General features: G+C 35.6%; 1 protein-coding gene across 2 annotated transcripts in view; it reads left to right on the forward strand.

The window, feature by feature from the left end:
- LOC138695094 (C3 and PZP-like alpha-2-macroglobulin domain-containing protein 8) overlaps positions 1 to 21,621 on the forward strand; it is a 976,398-nt gene that overhangs the window by 649,678 nt on the left and 305,099 nt on the right. For both annotated transcript variants that reach the window (XM_069819482.1, XM_069819483.1), the window contains exon 3: positions 17,159 to 17,331. In XM_069819482.1, the coding sequence (XP_069675583.1) occupies positions 17,159 to 17,331 (173 nt within the window). The remainder of the gene's footprint in view (positions 1 to 17,158; positions 17,332 to 21,621) is intronic.

Raw genomic sequence — 21,621 nt, forward strand, 5'->3', positions numbered from 1 at the left:
TAGTTACTCTATTTAAGAAAAATATCTTTGAAAATGAATTATTATTATTATTATTATTATTATTATTATTATTATTATTATTATTATTATTGCACAGAACTTCACGCATTGTATTCTTCACCTGACATAATTAGGAACACTAAATCCACACGTTTGAGATGGACAGGGCATGTAGCACGTATGGGCGAATCCAGAAATGCATATACAGTAGAGTGTTACTTGGGAGGCCGGAGGGAAAAAGACCTTTAGGGAGACCGAGACGTAGATGGGAAGATAATATTAAAATGGATTTGAGGGAGGTGGGATATGATGATAGAGACTAGATTAATCTTGCTCAGAAAAGGGACCAATGGCGGGCTTATGTGAGGGCGGCAATGAACTTCCGGGTTCCTTAAAAGCCAGTAAGTAAGTAAGTATTATTATTATTACTACTACTACTACAGACAATGTTTGTAAAATGATCGACGACGATGGTTTGTTTCGACAGCGTGCCGTCATTAAATTCCTTGTTAAAGAAGAAAAATCTGGTGCTGAAATTCACCTCAGACTTCAGCGTGCATACGGAGATGTGTGCATGGGCGCCAGCAGTGTTAGGAGATGGTGAAACATTTCGAAGAGCATCCAAGATGAGCCTCCACGGAAAGCAACAAGGAAAGAGTTGATGAGTTCTGGGATGCATTTTGGTTGAATTTCTTGAACCTGGACAGACCATAAATGCTGTCCGCTATATTCAGACAGTTTTGAAGCTCCGTCGTGCATTGCGCGAGAAACGCCCTGGAAAGAAGATCATCCTGCAACACGATAACGCGTGGCCTCACACTGATCGTGTCACCGTGGAGAAAATCAGAACATTTGGGCGGGAAACGTTTCCGCAATCTCCCTACAGTCCCGACTTGGCACTCTCCGACTACCATCTTTTCGGTTCTGTAAAGGAGCAGCTGCGAGGCCAACGCTACGAGACGCTGGAGGACATCCGGAAAGCAGTGCGTCAATGTCTTCGGGAAGTTGAAACGGACTTCTACAGCAAGGGAACGTTCAAACTTACAGAACGGCGGGGAAAATGTGTGCAAAGAAATGGAGACTATGTTGAAAAGTGACAGAAAAGTCTGTATATTAAAATGATGTACCTGGTTTGTCTAAAACGTCCACACCTGTGGAGTAACGGTCAGCGCGTCTGGCCGCGAAACCAGGTGGCCCGGGTTCGATTCCCGGTCGGGGCAAGTTACCTGGTTGAGGTTTTTTCCGGGGTTTTCCCTCAACCCAATACGAGCAAATGCTGGGTAACTTTCGGTGCTGGACCCCGGACTCATTTCACCGGCATTATCACTTTCATTTCATTCAGACGCTAAATAACCTAGATGTTGATACAGCGTCGTAAAATAACCCAATAAAATTAAAAATTGTCTAAAAAAATTAAAATTAAGTTTTATAACAATGGGTTGCTCATGACTTTTACTATTACCAAGTATGTATTTGCATTTATGACACAGTGCAAAGATGTAAAAGAAAATATCGGTATCATATTGAGCACTGACGAAGTTGAAATAAATAATGATTATACTGGCATACACATAAAACATTATTATTATTATTATTATTATTATTATTATTATTATTATTATTATTATTATTATTATTATTATCATCGGTTCCATTTAATAGTTTATGTGGAGTTCCTCAAGGGTCTACATTGAGACCTCTCCTATTTTAATTATTTATAAATGATATAAGTAAAAGAATAAGTTCTAGCTGCCTTTTATTTGCGGATGATCTCAAAATCTTTCGTAAAATTAATAGTTCGGCTGATTGTCAAATTCTACAAAATGATATTAATTCAATTTCACAATGGTCTGTTGAAAATGCAATGAAAATTAATCAATCCAAAACTTTTGTTATTTCCTTCTCTCGGAATACTACTTCCCTAAAATTTAATTATGCTCTTAGTAATACCATAATTACTAGAAAAGATTGTATTAGAGATTTTGGTGTCTTACTTAATTGAAAATTATATTTCTATGGTCATGTGCAATATATTTATACCCATTCATTAAGGATGCTTGGTCTAATTCGATCTATAACTTATTCTTTTTCTACTCCTATGTGTTTATTAATTTTATGCTATACATTGGTCAGATCCAAGCTAGAAAATGCATATATTGTATGGAACTCCATTACTTTCACTGACAGGGCTAAATTGGAGAATATTCAAAGGAAATTTATTTCCTTGTGTTCTTATAGATTTTTACCAAATATCGATTATAAATATGAGATTAATTGCAAATATTTCAATTGCGGTAGTTTATTTACCAGACGTCATGATCTTGATTATTTATTTTTTTGTAAAGTCATTAAGGGTGACATTGATTGTGAATCATTCATAAGCAATATCAGTCTTCGTATTCCTGCTAAGGGTTTAAGACTTCATAAAATGTTTTATAATACTTACTTAATGGCTTTTAAGGAACTCGGAGGTTCATTGCCGCCCTCACATAAGCCCGTCATTGGTCCCTATCCTGAGTAAGATTAATTCATTCTCTATCATCATATCCCACCTCCCTCAAATCCATTTTAATATTATCTTCCCATTCACGTCTCGGCCTCCCTAAAGGTCTTTTTCCCTCCGGCCTCCCAACTAACACTCTATATGCATTTCTGGATTCGCCCATACGTGCTACATGCCCTGCCCATCTCAAACGTCTGGATTTCATGTTTCTAATTACGTCAGGTGAAGAATACAATGCGTGCAATTCTGTGTTGTGTAACTTTCTCCATTCTCCTGTAACGTTATCCCTCTTAGTCCTAAATATTTTCCTAAGCACCTTATTCTCAAACACCCTTAACCTATGTTCCTCTCTCAGAGTGAGAGTCAAAGTTTCACAACCATAAAGAACAACCGGTAATATAACTGTTTTATAAATTCTAACTTTCAGATTTTTTGACAGCAGGCTGGATGATAAAAGCTTCTCAACCGAATAATAACAAACATTTCCCATATTTATTCTGTGTTTAATTTCCTCCCGAAAATGTTTTATAATAGGAATTCTAAATCTCTGTCTCCGGTCTGCAGATGTATTAAATATACTAATTTGCATGGATTGAACTTGGATCCATTTAAAATGTAGTATATACTTTTTGAGTTTTTATATCAGTTTTATTAATTTATACCATTTGTTTAGATATGTATCATAATATTCTCGTCATTTGAATATCTTTGTAATATTACTTATATGATTCCATTCTTCATTTATTATTTCATTAATTCATTTGTAATTCATTTTATTTGTCATTATTTTAATTATCTCATTGTACTAATTTTAATAATTATTTGTATGCACTGTTCTTTGTTATCTATATTTTGTCATTATTGTTTATTTGTATTTGTCTATCTTTGGCGACTTTTATCTTGTGCTGAACTGTTATTGGCCCTTGGCTGTTGTACAGCACAATAAATATTAGTAAAAAGGTAAAGGTATCCCCGTAACATGCCATGAAGGCACTTGGGGGGCATGGAGGTAGAGCCCCATGCTTTCCATGACCTCGGCACTAGAATGAGGTGGTGTGGTCGGCACCACGCTCTGACCGCCTTTTACCCCCGGGAAAGACCCGGTACTCAATTTTATAGGAGGCTGAGTGAACCTCGGGGCCGTTCTGAAAGTTTGGCAACGAGAAAAAATCCTGTCACCACCTGGGATCGAACCCCGGATCTTCCAGTCCGTAGCCAGCTGCTCTACCAACTGAGCTACCCCAATAAATATTAGTAAATAAAATAAATAAATAAATTATTTTTATTATTATTATTATTATTATTATTATTATTATTATTATTATTATTATTATTATTATTATTACTATTATAAGATACGCACTGCATACAAGATCTACGCAGGCAGAAAAAGAAATTAAGTGTGTATAAAACGAGAGTGTGCGGAATATTTATGAGGAGAACTGTATCTCTTCCTTCAAGGAGGACACCTCTGCAATGGGACAGCATTGCCAATTGGACTGGAAACTCGTGGACGAGATTTCAATTCCTGCAGTCACGGAGACCCGCTCAGAGATGTTCGTTCGCAAATCGATAGTTCACGAAACTTACTCTCGGAGCGTTCTTTCCTTATTCGTAAATTAATTCAGGCAGCAGAAATCCGAGACGAGTGTAACCATAGTGACGCTGCGAGATTGTCTAAGAAATGAAATAATCAGGAATTAACTTGCCTCTCCCATATTCTGGTGAATTTAGGACTCGTGGGAACGAGGAAGTGACGATGGCTGATTGTGGGAGCAAGAAGTGATTATGTACTGAATGGAGGAAAGAAGTAATGGCGGATGGATTATATTATTATTATTATTATTATTATTATTATTATTATTATTATTATTAATGTTATTGTTGTGAAACTTGAACTCTGACTTTGAGAGCGGAACATAGGTTAAGGGTGTTTGAGAATAAGGTGCTCAGGAAAATATTTGGGGCTAAGAAGGATGAAGTTACAGGAGAATGGAGAAAGTTACACAACACAGAACTGCACGCATTGTATTCTTCACCTGACATAATTAGGAACATTAAATCCAGACGTTTGAGATGGGCAGGGCATGTACCACGTATGGGCGAATCCAGAAATGCATATAGAGTGTTAGTTGGGAGGCCGGAGGGAAAAAGACCTTTGGGGAGACTGAGGCGCAGATGGGCAGACAATATTATAATGGATTTGAGGGAGGTGGGATATGATGGTAGAGACTGGATTAATCTTGCAACAGGATAGGGACCAATGGCTGGCTTATGTGAGGGCGGCAATGAACCTGCAGGTTCCTTAAAACCCATTTGTAAGTAACTATTATTGTTATTATTATTATTAATATTATTATTATCATTATTTGTATTATTATTATCGTTACCATTACTATCATCAATATTAGGTATTATTGTTATCATTATTATCATTAATTTTGTTACTATTAATACTATTATTATTATTGTCATTAATATTATTATTAGTAATAGTATTATAATTATTATTATCATTATCATTTTTATCATTAATATTAATATTATCATTATCATTATTATAATTAATATTGTTATTATTATTATTATTATTATTATTATTATTATTATTATTATTATTATTATTATTATCCCGCACTAAATTTCGACAATTAATTACGTCTGCACATGAAAAAACAGTTAAAAATACTACTAGGCCCCTACGTACTACAGATACTGTATCGTAAATAATGTTGGTTTTGAAGCAAAATTCTTGTTGGAATATATTGTGACAAGATATTAACCTAATCTTCAAAGTAAAGGTCATTAGATCCTACAGTATTTGAGTCACTTTCAGCCATGTTTGTTCTCCCGCGATGATACCAGTTGGTAGTTGCTTATGAGAATTCGGTGATAACCATTGCAATGACTTCCAAAGGTTGGAAATATCTTCCTCACAGGATGTAAACCATGGATAGAAACAAACTATAATTTGAAGGCGCAAGATCGGAGCTATAATATGCCGGGTGTGGTAACAGTTCGACTCCTTCCAATTCCTGGATTTTCTCCATAGTAATTCGAGAGATGTGGGGTCTCCCAATGTCCTGTTGCAAGAGAGTTCTGTTCCCATTAACTAATGCCGGTAATACCATACGCCTTAATTTTCTAGGGAAACTGGTGCGTTTCCAATTCACTGCGGGCTAAAGCAAGGAGATGCACTATCACCTTTACTTTTTAACTTTGCTCTAGAGTATACCATTAGGAAAGTCCAGGATAACAGAGAGGGTTTGGAATTGAACGGGTTACATCAGCTGCTTGTCTATGCGGATGACGTGAATATGTTAGGAGAAAATCCACAAACGATTAGGGAAAACACGGGAATTTTACTTGAAGCAAGTAAAGAGATAGATTCGGAAATAAATCCGGAAAAGACAAAGTATATGATTATGTCTCGTGACGAGAATATTGTACGAAATGGAAATATAAAAATTGGAGATTTATCCTTCGAAGAGGTGGAAAAATTCAAATATCTTGGAGCAATAATAACAAATATAAATGACACTCGGGAGGAAATTAAACGCTGAATAAATATGGGAAATGCCTGTTATTATTCGATTGAGAAGCTTTTGTCATCCAGTCTGCTGTCCAAAACGCTGAAAGAATTTATAAAACAATTATATTACCGGTCGTTTTGTATGGTTGTGAAACTTCACTTTCAGAGAGGAACAGAGGCTAAGAGTGTTGGAGAATAAAGTGCTTACAGGAGAATGGAGAAAGTTACGCAACACAGAACTGCACGCATTGTATTCTTCACCTGACATAATTAGGTACATTAAATCCAGACGTTTCAGATGGGCAGGACATGTAGCACGTATGGGCGAATCCAGAAATACATATAGAGTGTTAGTTGGGAGGCCGGAGGGAAAAAGACCTTTAAGGGATCGAGACGTAGATGGGAGGATAATAGTAAAATGGATTTGAGGGAGGTGGGATATGATGGTAGAGACTGGATTATTCTTGCTCAGGATAGGGACCGTTGACGAGCTTAAGTGAGGGCGGCAATGAACCTGCGGGTTCCTAAAAGTCATTTGTAAGTAAGTTAATTAAAATATGCAGTCAATATTGATTCAATTTCGGAAAATATAGCGCTACTCATATTCACTTAACATTAATCCAAAATCTAACCTACCCTTTATTCCACTGACAACTCTTAAAGTAAAGAACGGATCGCCAGCTCCTTTAATGACAGAGACAGTGTCTGCGCCCTCTGTGATGGTGTGACGCTATCTCCCGTCAGATCGCACCGAGGGTCTTCGGACTGTCTTTCTAATCCCTCTCGCCCTGCAGACAGATAGCGCGCGTCCTGATATCTCTGGTGTTTGCTTTATCCTCAGCTCTTTCTAGATTAAATGGTCATTAGGTTCAAACAGGGGTTCGTCTACAGTGCATTGCACAACTAGTGAATCTCTCTCCACGAAATTGCTGACGTGGCTTTCTATATCTTCCTCCTACACTCTTCCTCTATTTTCGCTATCAGAAAGTCTTCATACATCTCTTAGTTTCTCTCTTTATCCATTCCCCTTTTCGTATTTCAATAGCCTATGTCTTTCATAATAATTTTTTCTTTCCCCTATTTTCTCTTCTCTTCCCACCTCCCCCTTTTTTCGTTCTCTTTACTTCTGGCTTCCACTAATTCTACAATTTGTTCCCTTCACTTTCTTTTCGCTACTACCCTCTTTCTCTCTCCTATTCCGACATTCTTACCGTTCTAGAAATTGGCAACGTTTCGTCTACTTTCATTCTACCACGCTACACAAACACGATGAGGAACTTTCGTATTAAATCAAGGCTGTATAAGAAACACCAATAATACTTACAAATGGTTTTTAAGAAACCCGCCGGTTCATTGCCGCGCTCACATAAGCCCGCTATTGGTCCCTATCCTGAGCAAGACTAATCCACTCTCTATCATCATATACCACATCCCACAAATCCATTTTAATATTATCCTCCCATCTACATCTCGGCCTCCCAAAAGGTCTTTTTCCCCTCCGGCCTCCCAACTAACACTCTATATGCATTTCTGGATTCGCCCATACGTGTTACATGTCCTGACCATCTCTAACGTCTGGATTTAATGTTCCTAATTATGTCAGATGAAGAATACAATGCGTGCAGTTCTGCGTTGTGTAACTTTCTCCATTCTCCTGTAACTTCATCCGTCTTAGCCTCAAATATTTTCCTAAGAACCTTATTCTCAGACACTATTAATCTCTGTTCCTCTCTCAAAGTGAGAGTCCAAGTTTGACAACCATACAGAACAACCGGTAATATGACTGTTTTATGAATTCTAACCTTCAGATTTTTTGACAGCAGACTAGATGACAAAAGCTTCTCAACCGAATAATAACAGGCATTTCACATATTTATTCTGCGTTTAATTTCCTCCCGAATGTCATTTATATTAGTTACCGTTGCTCCAAGATATTTGAATTTTTCCACCTCTTCGAAGGATAAATTTCCAATTTTTATATTTCCATTTCGTGCAATATTCTAGTCACGAGACATAATCATATACTTCGTCTTTTCTCGGTTTACTTCAAAACCTATCGCTTTACTTGCTTCAAGTAAAATTTCCGTGTTTTCCCTAATCGTTTGTGGATTTTCTCCTAACATATTCACGTCATCCGCATAGACAAGAAACTGATGTAACCCGTTCAACTCCAAACCCTCTATGTTATCCTGAACTTTCCTAATGGCATATTCTAGATCAAAGTTAAAAAGTAAAGGTGATAGTGCATCTCCTTGCTTTAGACCGCAGTGAATTGGAAACGCATCAGACAGAATTTGGCGTATACGGACTCTGCTGTATGTTTCACTGAGACACATTTTAATTAATCGAACTAGTTTCTTGGGAATACCAAATTCAATAAGAATGTTAAATAAAACTTCTCTCTTAACCCAGTCATATGGTTTTTTGAAATCTATGAATAACTGATGTGAAATACCAATAATAATTTATTTATTTATTTATTTATTTATTGATTTATTTATTTATTTATTTATTTATTTATTTATTTATTTATTTATTATTTATTATTAATATTTGTGTGCTGAACAACAGCCAGAGGCCAATTATAGTTCAGCACAATACACAAACAGAAGATACAAAGGTGCAAAACAAAAATAAATAATATCTTAAATAACAAAAACATACATGAATACAATTGAGTACAAACAGTAAAAACTAATAATCAAAACGAAACTAAACCTTAAAAGGATCTAAATTGTGGCCATGCAAATTGGCATATTTTATGCATCTACAGACCGGAGAAAGTGATTTTGAATTTCGGTTATAAAAAATTTTTTGAAATCTTAAACCTTTTGTAGGAATACGAAGGCTGATATTGTTTATGATAGACTCACAATCAATATCACCCTTGATAACTTTGCAAAAAAATTGATAATCAAGATTTAGGCGTCTAGCATAAAGGCTACAACAGTTAAAATATTTACAGGTAATATCATAGTTAAAGTCAGTGGAATTGGGTATATATCGAAAAGCACATAAGGAAATAAATTTTCTTTGAATATTTTCCAATTTAACCGAATCGGTTGAAGTAATGGAATTCCAGGCTACAGATGCATATTCAAGTTTAGAGCGAACCAAAGTAAAGTATAGAATTAATAGTGACTCAGGAGTAGAAAAAGAATAGGTTATAGACCTTATTAAACCAAGCATTCTTACTGAATTATTACAAATATATTGAACATGATCGTGAAAGTATAATTTAGAATCGAGTAGTACACCAAGATCTTTTATAGAATTTTTCCTAATAATACAGGCGTTATTAAAAGAATAATTAAATTTTATGGAAGTAGTTTTTCGAGAGTACGAAATGACAAAAGTTTTTGTTTCATTAATTTTCATTCCATTAATGTCAGACCAAAGTTCAATGGAGTTAATATCATTTTGAAGAGTTTGGCAATCGGCAGAACTATTTATTGAGCGAAAGATTTTGAGATCATCAGCAAATAACAGGTAGTTTGAACTTATTCTTTTACATATGTCATCTATAAATAATAAAAATAATAGAGGGCCCAATGTAGATCCTTGGGGAACTCCACATAAACAATTAAATGGGTCCGAGAGAGAATCACCAAGACGAACAGAACATTGTCTATTAGTTAAATAGTTTTCAAACCAGCTCACGCAGTTAGAAGAGAGACCAAAGTTTTTTAATTTATTTATCAGAATATTGTGAGGTACAACATCAAACGCTTTGCTAAAGTCGATATAAATAATAATAATAATAATAATAATAATAATAATAATAATAATAATAATAATAATAATAACAACAACATACATTTCAGATTTATTCAATATATACGGCATCCATTTTAGTTCAGGCTATCTGTTGACAGTTTCATCTGTCCACAACTCAATGGAGCATCCAATCAATGGATTTCATCTTTCGCTTTTACACATTGACGTCAATCTCAATCTTCAAATAAGTCTTTGGTAACTCCTTTCTTCGTGATGGCGGGCTCTAATGTAGAATCTCCATTGTCAGGCCGCATGACGTTTGCAGACAATAGCAGCATCGGTCATTCTTCTATTTCTTTTACAATATTATATTCTCCTATTACCTTAATCCTTATTGTTTAATTTGAAAATTCTAGCTCAACGTCTGAGGAAATCTATTTCTGTCGCCAACTTTCTTTACATTTTACTATTCTAGAGTATCCAAGTTCTTGATTTCTGTAAGTACAGCTACAATTTGTACTATGATTCTATGAATGTCTGTTCCGTGCCGAAGTGTCGTGGCCTAGGACAGTGGTATTCAACTGAGGGAACGCGAAACCCTTGGGGTACGCGAAGAATTCTTAGGGGGTATGTACAATTTAAAATAAGCAAATATTTCATGAAGGGTTTGGAATTGAACGGGTTACATCAGCTTCTTGTCTATGCGGATGACGTGAATATGTTAGGAGAAAATCCACAAACGATTAGGGAAAACACGGAAATTTTACTTGAAGGAAGTAAAGGGATAGGTTTTTGAAGTAAATCCCGAAAAGAGGAAGTATATGATCATGTCTCGTGACCAGAATATTGTACGCAATGGAAATATAAAAATAGGAAATTTATCCTTTCAAAAGGCGGAAAAATTCAAATATCTTGGAGGAACAGGAAGAAATATAAATAATACTCGGGAGGAAATTAAACTCAGAATAAATATATGAAATGCGTGTTATTATTCGGTTGAGAAGCTTTTGTCATCCAGTCTGCTTTCAAAAACGTTGAAAGTTAGAATTTATAAAACAGTTATATTACCACTTGTTCTGTGTGGTTGTGGAACTTGGAATCTCACTTTGAGAGAGAAACAGAGATTAAGGGTGTTTGAGAATAAGGTACTTAGGAAAATATTTGCACTAAAAGGGATAAAGTTACAAAAGACTGGAGAAAGTTACACAACGCAGAACTACACGCATTGTATTCTTCATCTGACATAATCAGGACTTTTAAAATGGTCAGGGCAATTAGCACATATGGGCGAATCCAGAAATGCAAATAGAGTGTTAGTTGGGAGGCTATAGGGAAAAGACCTTTGGGGAGGCCGAGACGTAGATGGGAGGATAATACTAAAATGGATTTGATGGCGGTGTGATATGGTAGAGACTGGATTAATCTTGCACAGGATAGGGACCTATGAGGGGCTTATGTAAGGGCGGCAATGAACCTCCGGGACCCTTAAAAGTCATAAGTACGTAAGTAATAATATTTCATGAAAGTATATTGCATTGCAACAGCTAAGACATTTAATTAATTTATTAGGATTCTTCGACGGTTTAGTTTGAACGTTGTACTGTGTTATGGTACTGTATATGATTAAAATTAAAATTTAAAATAATTAAAATCTATAGTCGCCTCACAAAGTAGCCTACTGCCTTCTTCGTATCACTTGTGAGGTTCAGATCTATCTTCGGATAGTTGACTAAACAACAATATATAATTATTCTGTTAATATTTAACAATACGCCATTTCATAAATATACCAAAATTTATGCTTGAAACAAATGTTAATACAAAACGTTGTGTGCTGTATTATGAATGACCTACCACTGCTTCTATCAAACCTGTTTTCATGCTCTCTACTCTTTATTTGGACTCCTTACTTCTCCTACCGTGCCCGTGCCTGAAATAATCATAATAATAATGATACTAATAATAATAATAATAATAATAATAATAATAATTTTCTTCAGTTAAATCTTAATAAATGTTGCTTTATGACGTATTCTAAAAATAAGACAGTTGCTCAAAATTCGTATGAAATTAATGGTATGAAGTTACCTAGAGTAGAATCATTTAAGGATTAGGGTATTTATTTTACACACAACTTATGTTTTAAAATGCACTTAAATGACGTGGTAATTGATTCATATAGAAAATTAGGATTTACAATCAGAAATACAAAAGAATTAAAAAATATAAATACCATTGATACTCTATATAAAACCCTAGTTAGGAGTAAGCTAGAGTATGCGTCTGTAATATGGGCACCTCAGTTCCAGTCCCATCAGATGCAAATAGAAAGGATACAGAAAAGATTTTTGTGCGAGATCGTGCGTATTTGTTTGCTTTCCGCACAGAACCAATACGCGGTAAGTGTGAAATACCACATTCAGTATTCCCAACGTAACACACATAACAATTTCCCTCTTCTTACCGCTTAAGCGCGACATTCATTTTACTGCTTTAGGCTTTTAACATATTATTTTTAGAGACGTTTAACATAGTAATAATCATAAATTGGAAACTTACCACTGCAATTTCACCTAAATTGCAATGTTAATTATTGTTTTTAAATATTTGCAAAAATTAAGTAAAGTCTACTACTCCACGAAACTTATTGCATTACTGATACAAGTAACATTAAGGAAGCCGTGAAAAAATCAGCAAGATTCCAGATGCCGATGTTATTACTGCAATATGTTATATAAATAATATTGTTAAAATATTAAAATGAAAAATAAATCATTACATAACCTTACCGTTTGTTTTAAGTTCGCATTTATAGACTGGGGGAAAAAAAAGACAGACGTATATCACAGCCTGCTGGAGTATAGTAAACACAGAAAACATTTTATAGCAACAAAGTTGAAGAAAGATATTTTGGTTTTCCGAAGTTGCCGTCATTAACCAGAAACCAACATGGAGATTTCATTGCGACTAATTAGAAATTCCCCTTTCAGGTATGTAATAACGATCTTCGCACAAAATAATGTAGCATACACGAGCGGTATGTTTGTTTTCATGTTCTCGGAAATTAAAAAAGCTCAACTACGTTTCGCTTTTTCAATCTTTTCCTCGAACGTGAAAACGTCAACATACCGCTCTTGTAACGTATATTACTATTACGTTATTTATATTTTAAAAAACATCACGTGTCGTCTTATGACAAGCAAATTTCATATAACCAGTTACTTTTTTAATTTAATTATGAAACTTTAAAATCTCGACGATAAATAAATAGTCAAATTTTACTCTATAAGACTGTTAACGGTATATTGAATAACTGTGATTTTCTTAAATTCCTTCAGTTCAATGTAAAAAGAACAGAATTACGTCACAGGCAACCTTTTGTTATTCCCAATCCTAGAACTGTTTTCTTCAAGAACTCTCCATTGTTTGTTATGTGTAATACTTACAACTCTCTATCTTTAAACTGTGATTCTCAATTAGATTTCAGTTTAACAGTTTAAAAATGTCATACAATATTAAAAAGAATTGTATTTCCTTAGATATTTAAATTATGAAGAAGTGTAGTATAAAGTTTTTACTCTAGTTTTTAAATAATTTTGCATCATTATATTGACATTTGGCACTATAGTAACTGCAATATTATATTCTAGCATCTATTACCTTATGTATTTTCTTTCTTTCGTTTGTGTTGTCTGTTTTGTTTTTTTTTTCTTATTATGTATTTTGTGTATGTATCTATGTAAGCCACCTGTAAATTGGAAGCCTGCTTCTGTTGGTGGTGGATTTAAATAAATAAATAACAACTTTGGGGGTATACAAGCTTGAGTGGAAAAGTATCTCTGAAGGTACACGGAGAAAAAAGGTTGAATATGACTGGTCTAGAGCATCATATCACGTCTGGAGTCTTTGGTTAGAGTCTCGTGGGAAAGTAGTTTTCTCATGAAATGTCTCGGTCTGTCATTAAACGTACACGTTCAACTCCTAACGTTGGGTCAACACCATGCAAACACAGCACAGGTCAACAAATTGAGGGCATCTGTCTCTGCCCTTTGTGGGATTCGAACTCACACAGCTTCGTCTGTCATGTACAACATCGCGCTCGCCCGCTGTAAACCCAGTCTGATAAATATTTAACGAACTCGGGGCTCTGAACGGCCAGGGCACCTTCCTTCTACCTTGCTGGTCCCTCAGAATCGCTTCTGATCTACTGCATAACATCTCCTCATTTTCCCGCCTGATCTGCTTGTGCGATATTTCCAGATCCCCCCCTCCATCTCATCACACAGACTACCCCGCTCCACCCCTTCACCTCCGCCCTTTTCGCACCTTCATCATCCTCGTCTTCATCTTTATACAATTAAGTCCTTCGACCTCGTTCCATTTTCCCTTCAGTTCTTTCTTCTCGCCCACAAAAGGAAAGGTATGGAATCTTACTACAAGCGCATAAATCAGGAGGGCTTTTATTCTGCGGAATTTATGAATGAATACGATGTAAGCTACTGGGGAATATGGGCTTGCTTAAGTAGACATTAAGAGCTGTGAAGCCAGGAGCCCATGTGTTAGGGAGTGACAATACATGCACTAACACTTCATTGAACACAGCTTCGTACTAATGAAGTGCATTTTATATGGATTGAAAGCTGGATATTTCGTGAACTACTGTGGTAAATAAACACCAGCAGCTGTTTCAATAAATAGGATTGCTGGTTTAAAAAAATCAGGGTAATTCTTACAGAAAACAAATCAATCGATCCAAACGGACAAATGAGTTTTCACTTTCTGTAATGCACACAAAATGCAGGTTTTGCAATAGGCCTACAAAGTCAGTAGGAAGTATGAAATACTGATTGTAAATGTCCTATTTCTAGTTTTATGAAGAAACTTTAGATACAGAAGTTAAAGGGGTGAAGAACAAAAATTTTTAAAATATTTTCAAAACCATGTTTTTCATTTTATAAAAAGTGTACCAAAGACTCTGGTTACTTATTTTTCTACTTTTGAACTCTACACGTTTCAAAACAAACAAGCAGACAAGACACATACAAGGAGAATAAATGGAATACGAAAAGGAGAAAAATGAGAATAGAAACAGAACAAGGGAAATACAGGAGAAGAAGAGGAATAAAAGGAGAATAAGGGAGATAAAAAGAGAACGAGAGAAATACAAAGAGAATAAGGGAATAAAAAAGAACAAGGCAAATGGTAATAACAAGGAGAAGACAAAGATAACAAGGTGAATACAGAGAGAATAAGGAGAATACAAAGATAACAAGGACAATACAAAGAGAACAAGGACAATACAAAGAGAACAAGGACAATACAAAGATAACAAGGACAATACAAAGAGAACAAGGACAATACAAAGAGAACAAGGACAATACAAAGAGAACAAAGACAATACAAAGATAACAAGGACAATACAAAGAGAACAAGGACAATACAAAGAGAACAAGGACAATACAAAGAGAACAAGGACAATACAAAGAGAACAAGGACAATACAAAGAGAATAAGGACAATACAAAGAGAACAAGGACAATACAAAGAGAACAAGGACAATACAAAGAGAACAAGGACAATACAAAGATAACAAGGACAATACTAAGAGAATAAGGACAATACAAAGAGAACAAGGACAATACAAAGATAACAAGGACAATACTAAGAGAATAAGGACAATACAAAGAGAATAAGGACAATAAAAAGATAACAAGGAGAATACAAAGACAATAAGGACAATAAAAATATAACAAGGACAATACAAAGATAACAAAGGGAATACAGAGAATAAGGACAATACAAAGATAACAAAGGGAATACAGAGAATAAGGACAATACAAAGATAACAAAGGGAATACAGAGAGAATAAAGACAATACACAGATAACAAGGACAATACAAAGAGAATAAGGACAATATAAAGAGAACAAGGACAATACAAAGAGAACAAGGACAAAACAAAGAGAACAAGGACAATACAAAGGTAACAAGGACAATACAAAGATAACAAAGGGAATGCAGATAGAATAAGGACAATACAAGATAACAAAGGGAATACAGAGAGAATAAGGACAATACAAAGAGAACAAGGACAATACAAAGAGAACAAGGACAATACAAAGAGAACAAGGACAATACAAAGAGAACAAGGACAATACAAAGAGAACAAGGACAATACAAAGATAACAAGGACAATACAAAGAGAACAAGGACAATACAAAGAGAACAAGGACAATACAAAGAGAACAAGGACAATACAAAGAGAACAAGGACAATACGAAGATAACAAGGACAATACAAAGAGAACAAGGACAATACAAAGAGAACAAGGACAATACAAAGAGAACAAGGACAATACAAAGAGAACAAGGGCAATACAAAGAGAACAAGAACAATACAAAGATAACAAGGACAATACAAAGATAACAAAGGGAATACAGAGAGAATAAGGACAATACAAAGATAACAAGGACAATACAAAGATAACAAAGGGAATACAGAGAGAATAAGGACAATACAAGATAACAAAGAGAATACAGAGAGAATAAGGACAATACAAAGATAACAAGGACAATACAAAGATAACAAAGGGAATACAGAGATGGAACAAGTAGAAGACTAGGAGAACAAGTGAAACACAAGAAGGCGAGGAGAATAAAATAGCATAACAGAATAACAAGGACATGTAGTTCCATGTAAAAATATGCAACATAGTAAAGCTATGTATCTTGCGATTTGTAATGTGTGACTTCAAGTGTCCTAGAGGTTACCCTGACAGCAGTTTGATGGAATGTCCTTGGTTCCAAATCCGTCCTAGAAGGATGGATTTTAAATTGCTTTAAAATGCTTAGCATGGCTTTCTGTGGCAGGAGAAAAAGAGCTGGGAGATACCCACGTTGGCTACAAGGCAGGAAGAGAACTCTATCCCTACTAGAGAGTTACACGCAACTTTTTAAGGCCCGCGCTGAAATTTCCACCCGAATAAACACTGCAGTTGGAAGAATCGTCAAATAAATTACAACATTCTACCATAATCAGAACGGTCTTCTCGTTTCACTTGTTCATTTTATTGTTATTCTTCTTTTCCATTATTTTTTATCGTGTTCAACTCGTCTCGTCGCCATTTCTTCACATTTTTCTTACCCTAATTTCCAGACATTTCTCCTCTTACTAGTTGCCTGTTCCCAAAGTTTATGCCAGCTTTCCACCCTCTTTTCTTTTATAATTTATTATTTCTCTAGAGAGATTCTTCCCTCTTCCATACCTCCGAGATCCCTCAACCACTTCTGTTGATTGCCCTTTTGTTCCCCCACCCCTTCAAATTTCTTAGGGAAGAAACTCAAACCCTCTGTCATTTCAACATTGAAATCAATGTGTTATCTGTTTCAACCACATTTGCTTGTTGCAGGGGGTTCTCGATCGTGACGCCCGAGGTGGCAGCTCCAGGCCGGACCACGGCGGTGCTGGTGACGCTACACGACACCGAGGCGTCACAGCCCGTCAACGTGACGCTGCGTCTTGTGTCGGACCGCGTTGAGGAAGTGACGCAGCTGTTAGCGGAAGTCAATCAGGAAATACGAGGTAAGTTTGTGTCCGGTTGTACACTCGTTAAATAGACAGGTGAAAGCAAGGAAGCATGTGACGTTGTATTTCAGCACCAAGAGATTAAAATTATTAGAGAAATTTTTCTCCGGTCTCCATTTCGAAGACGGATAAAAGCAGTCAAGTGTAAGCAACGCGGAATGTAGGAAAATGCTTGCATGCTGCTGGTCATTCATTCAATGTTACCAACGTCACAAACATCCACGAAATGAGCTTCATCTAAATTATTGGTTCCCAAACTCTCTGGACTCAAGTAACCTTTTTCACAAAGATCGAAGTTCAGCGAACCTCTTATAAATATCCTCTGCCATCGCAAGTAATTAATTAATTTATTTATTTAACCTGGTAGAGATAAGGCCATCAGGCCTTCTCTTCCCCTCTACCAGGGGATTACAACTGCAATATTAAGAATACAATTATAATTACAATTAATATTAAATTTACAAATACAATAAAAATCAAAGTACTAAAAGATTAACTGATTAATAAAAGCTAGACAGTTTATTGTAAAAGTTAAGAAGAGAGAAGCATTTCTTTTATTAATCAAGTAAAAATTAAACCTACTCTACGCAGTAAGAAAATGCTTAATAAGTTTGCTTTTGAACGCTACTAAATTCCGACAGTCTCTGATGTCACTGGGTAGGGTATTCCACAAGCGCGAGAGCGAGATTGTGTATGATGATGAATACGATGATGTCTTATGTGTTGGTATGGCTAGTATGCGGCTATTTTGCGTGCGTGTGAAGAGATTATGATATGATGACAGGTAACTGAAACTGGAGGCAAGGTAGGTAGGTGTAGAGGTGTGAAGGACTTGGAAAAGGAAAACAAGAGAATGAAAATTTCTACGTTCGTTAAGCCGTAGCCAGTTTAGAGTTTGGAAGGATGGGGTAATGTGGTCAGCGCGACGGACATCGCAGACGAAGCGAACACAAGAACTATGAACACGTTGTAATTTTTGCGACTGGTTGACATTGAGGTCAGTCAGTAGAAAATCACAATAATCGAAGTGGGGCATTACTAGTGTTTCCACTAGTATTTTCTTGAGTGATAGCTGGAGGAATTTTCGAATGTTGTTTAAGGAATGTAGTATGGAAAGAACTTTTTTGGCAATATGGGTTACTTGGTTATTCCAGTTTAAATCCTTATCAAAGTAAACTCCAAGGTTTTTAACACAGGAAGCAAAAGGGATTATTGTGTCGTTTAACTTGACTGGAAGAGCAGGAGTAATGTTGCATAATAGACGTTGATGTCTCACTAGGATTGCTTGTGATTTTCTTGCATTGAGAGTCAAACCAAACTTTCTGGCCCATGCAGATATAGATTCAAGGTCCTCGTTAAGATTGTGTATTGCGTCATTGAGCGAGTCAGGGGTTGTGTGGATATAGATTTGTAAATCGTCTGCGTAGAGGTGATGCTTATAGTGCAGTAGAGTCGAAGGGATGTCATTTACGTAAATAGTGAATAGTGAATAATGTGTTACTATAAACGATCTTTCCGATTACAAACTTGGATAACTATCGTTAGGAGACACTTAGAAACATGATATAGGTATCAATGGAAAGAGAAACTCAAATATTTTTGTTATCCATTCGGTTAAATCACATGTGCTACTCTTAAATCATCAAAAAATTAGAAAACATGAAATTGGTATCAACAGAAACAGAAACTCTAACAATTTTTTTTTAATTTTTTCACTGGAAAACATGAAACATGAAACAGAAAGAGAAACATTTGGTTCACAACCGTACGTAAGTCACATTTGCTCAATGTGAGCTCCTTGTATCACACGACACACATCAAGTCTGTAGTCAATTTCCTGCCATACACGTTGTAGCATTGGACCATCCACCAGTGCAATGGCCACTGTGATGCGGACACGAAGATCCTCAATGTTAGGTGGTAATGGTGGCTGATACACTTGTTTTATAAAACCCCACAGAAAAAAATCACGAGTGAAGTCGGGGGAACGTGGAGGCCAATGAAAACATTCTAAATCTTCACGGCCAGCACGTCCAATCCATCTCCTTGGAAGTCGTGTGTTCAGTTCGTTTCTGACATCTAAGTGGTAATGGGGTGGTGCCCCATCCTGCTGAAAAATGAGAACTTCGATGTCCTGTTCCAGTTGTGGAAGAAGCCATAACTGTAACATGTCTAGGTACGAATTACCTGTGACTGTCGCCTCGACAAAAAAGAAAGGGCCATACAACTTTTCACGGCTGACAACACACTGGGATATGTGAAAATCTAGCACACAAAATGCGCTCCTGTCTTCGTTTGCAGCCATTTTTTCTGTTATATCGTCCCCTGGCAACGAAATTAATAAATATGCGACAGGTTCACCAATATAACAAAAAAATTTAGTTTCTCTTTCCATCGTACCATGTGTCATATTTTACATATATCTGTCAGGAATAAATTCTGTAGCCGGGAGGAAAAAGATCTTAAGTAAAAATTTTATACTTTTCAGGAGAGCAGTAGAAAGACTGAAATTGGTGTTAATTATAGAGTTTCTTTTTAATTAAGAGGTTTTCCTGGATATTATTTGTTTATATTTCTTCTAAAATAGATAATGTTGCTCATTTAACAATTTTCTTCATTATGCACAAAAATAGTCGCACTTAAGCCCTTTTAAAACTAGAACCCAAACTGAGTAGAAGGGAGTATTTAAACATAAGACCTTTTCATTGTCAAAACAAATCAGAAATGTAAATTATTAGGAATGAAAAATGGGTCTTAAACAATTATAGGACTGTTTACCCTGGTGCTTAAAGTTTTAAAAGGAAAGGGCATCAGTATGTGATAAAATGGCTAAAATACAAGTTAGACCTTTTTAATAGGGAAGTGTGGAAAGTAAACATGTGATGTTTGTAAGGAATAAAGTATTAAATATTCTTAAGTCCTTTATTCTGTGTGTGCTCGATTCAAAAAGTACTTAGGACATTTGGTAATGCCCTATAAACCCAGTCAGGAGTCTTATTTGACTTTAGCCGATTTACCAGATTGTGGAGAATTCTATCCGCTTTCAGAATATATAAAAATCTCATTTTCAAAAAAAAAATACTTAAGATCTTTTTCCTCCCAGCCACAGAATTGAACATCAATTTAAAGAAAAATTATGTAAACTTTGAAAATTGGGACAATTATAATTCAGTAGGTATTAAAAAAACAACAACAAAAATGTATCATAAAGTAAACTAATTTGAATATCAAAGTGAAAATTTGTGTATTGCATGTCCACATTGTAAGAAATATGTGGTAAAAGTTTCAGATTAATTGGTGTAAAAATGTAGAAGTTAGAAATTTCACAGATCCATAGCCTTAATAAAAGTATCCGCATCATATTCTGGAAAAATACTACTGAGATTGATGAGTTATTACCAACATTATCATATGGACAGTACAACGTACACTGCTGTATACCATCTTATTATATTTGTACTTCTGTATCGTTTTTTACTGGCTTCTCGTTGGTGTTTCTTATCAGAAATCCATCTAGTACCATTCTGAAACTCCCTCCTAATTGAATAAACGACTATATCTGAACATTTTGTACTGTAACATCACCCTTTAATAGAATTATTTACTTTCATTTGGTTTGAGAGATATCGGAAAACATTTATCACTGTCTGGCAATATTTCCCTATGGATCGTCTTACCTTCTCTTCCGTTTCCATGGAAACCACTTTAAATGTTAGAAACGGCTTTAACTATGAACCGACATATAAACGTTTAACCATACCGCGCAATTTAATTACCGCTGACTAACTTTACAGAAATATCGTACGCAAGCACACTCAACACGGGTCAGATGAAGAATAGAGAGCAGTGGTCATTACGGACGCCAACGAAACAAGTGGAATCAATGAGCGTACTGTTCGGATTGTGTGCTGAAAAGTATTTATTTTCCGCGTGAATACTGCCGTTCTGTTGCGTGTTGGAAGGCAAACGCAAGGCAATAGAGACTGCCAATAATATCTTTTTAAAATATAATTAAATTGTTCAACAATTTTTTCGTAGTCACAGATAATATGGGATCATTAGGAGTCAAGATAAACTTGCGAATTCTAAATGAGGCAGTAGAGTAAGTGGACAGCTTCAAATACTTGGGGTGTACTGTAAGCAATAACATGAGTTGCTACCAGGAAGTCAAAAGGAGGATAGCAATGGGAAAGGAAGCTTTTAATAGAAAAAGAAGCATCTTCTACGGATCTCTGGAGAAATAACTAAGGAAGAGACTAGTGAAGTGCTTTGTGTGGAGTGCTGCAA

The sequence above is a fragment of the Periplaneta americana genome, chromosome 2, assembly GCF_040183065.1.
Source record: "Periplaneta americana isolate PAMFEO1 chromosome 2, P.americana_PAMFEO1_priV1, whole genome shotgun sequence".
NCBI classification, from domain to species: domain Eukaryota; kingdom Metazoa; phylum Arthropoda; class Insecta; order Blattodea; family Blattidae; genus Periplaneta; species Periplaneta americana.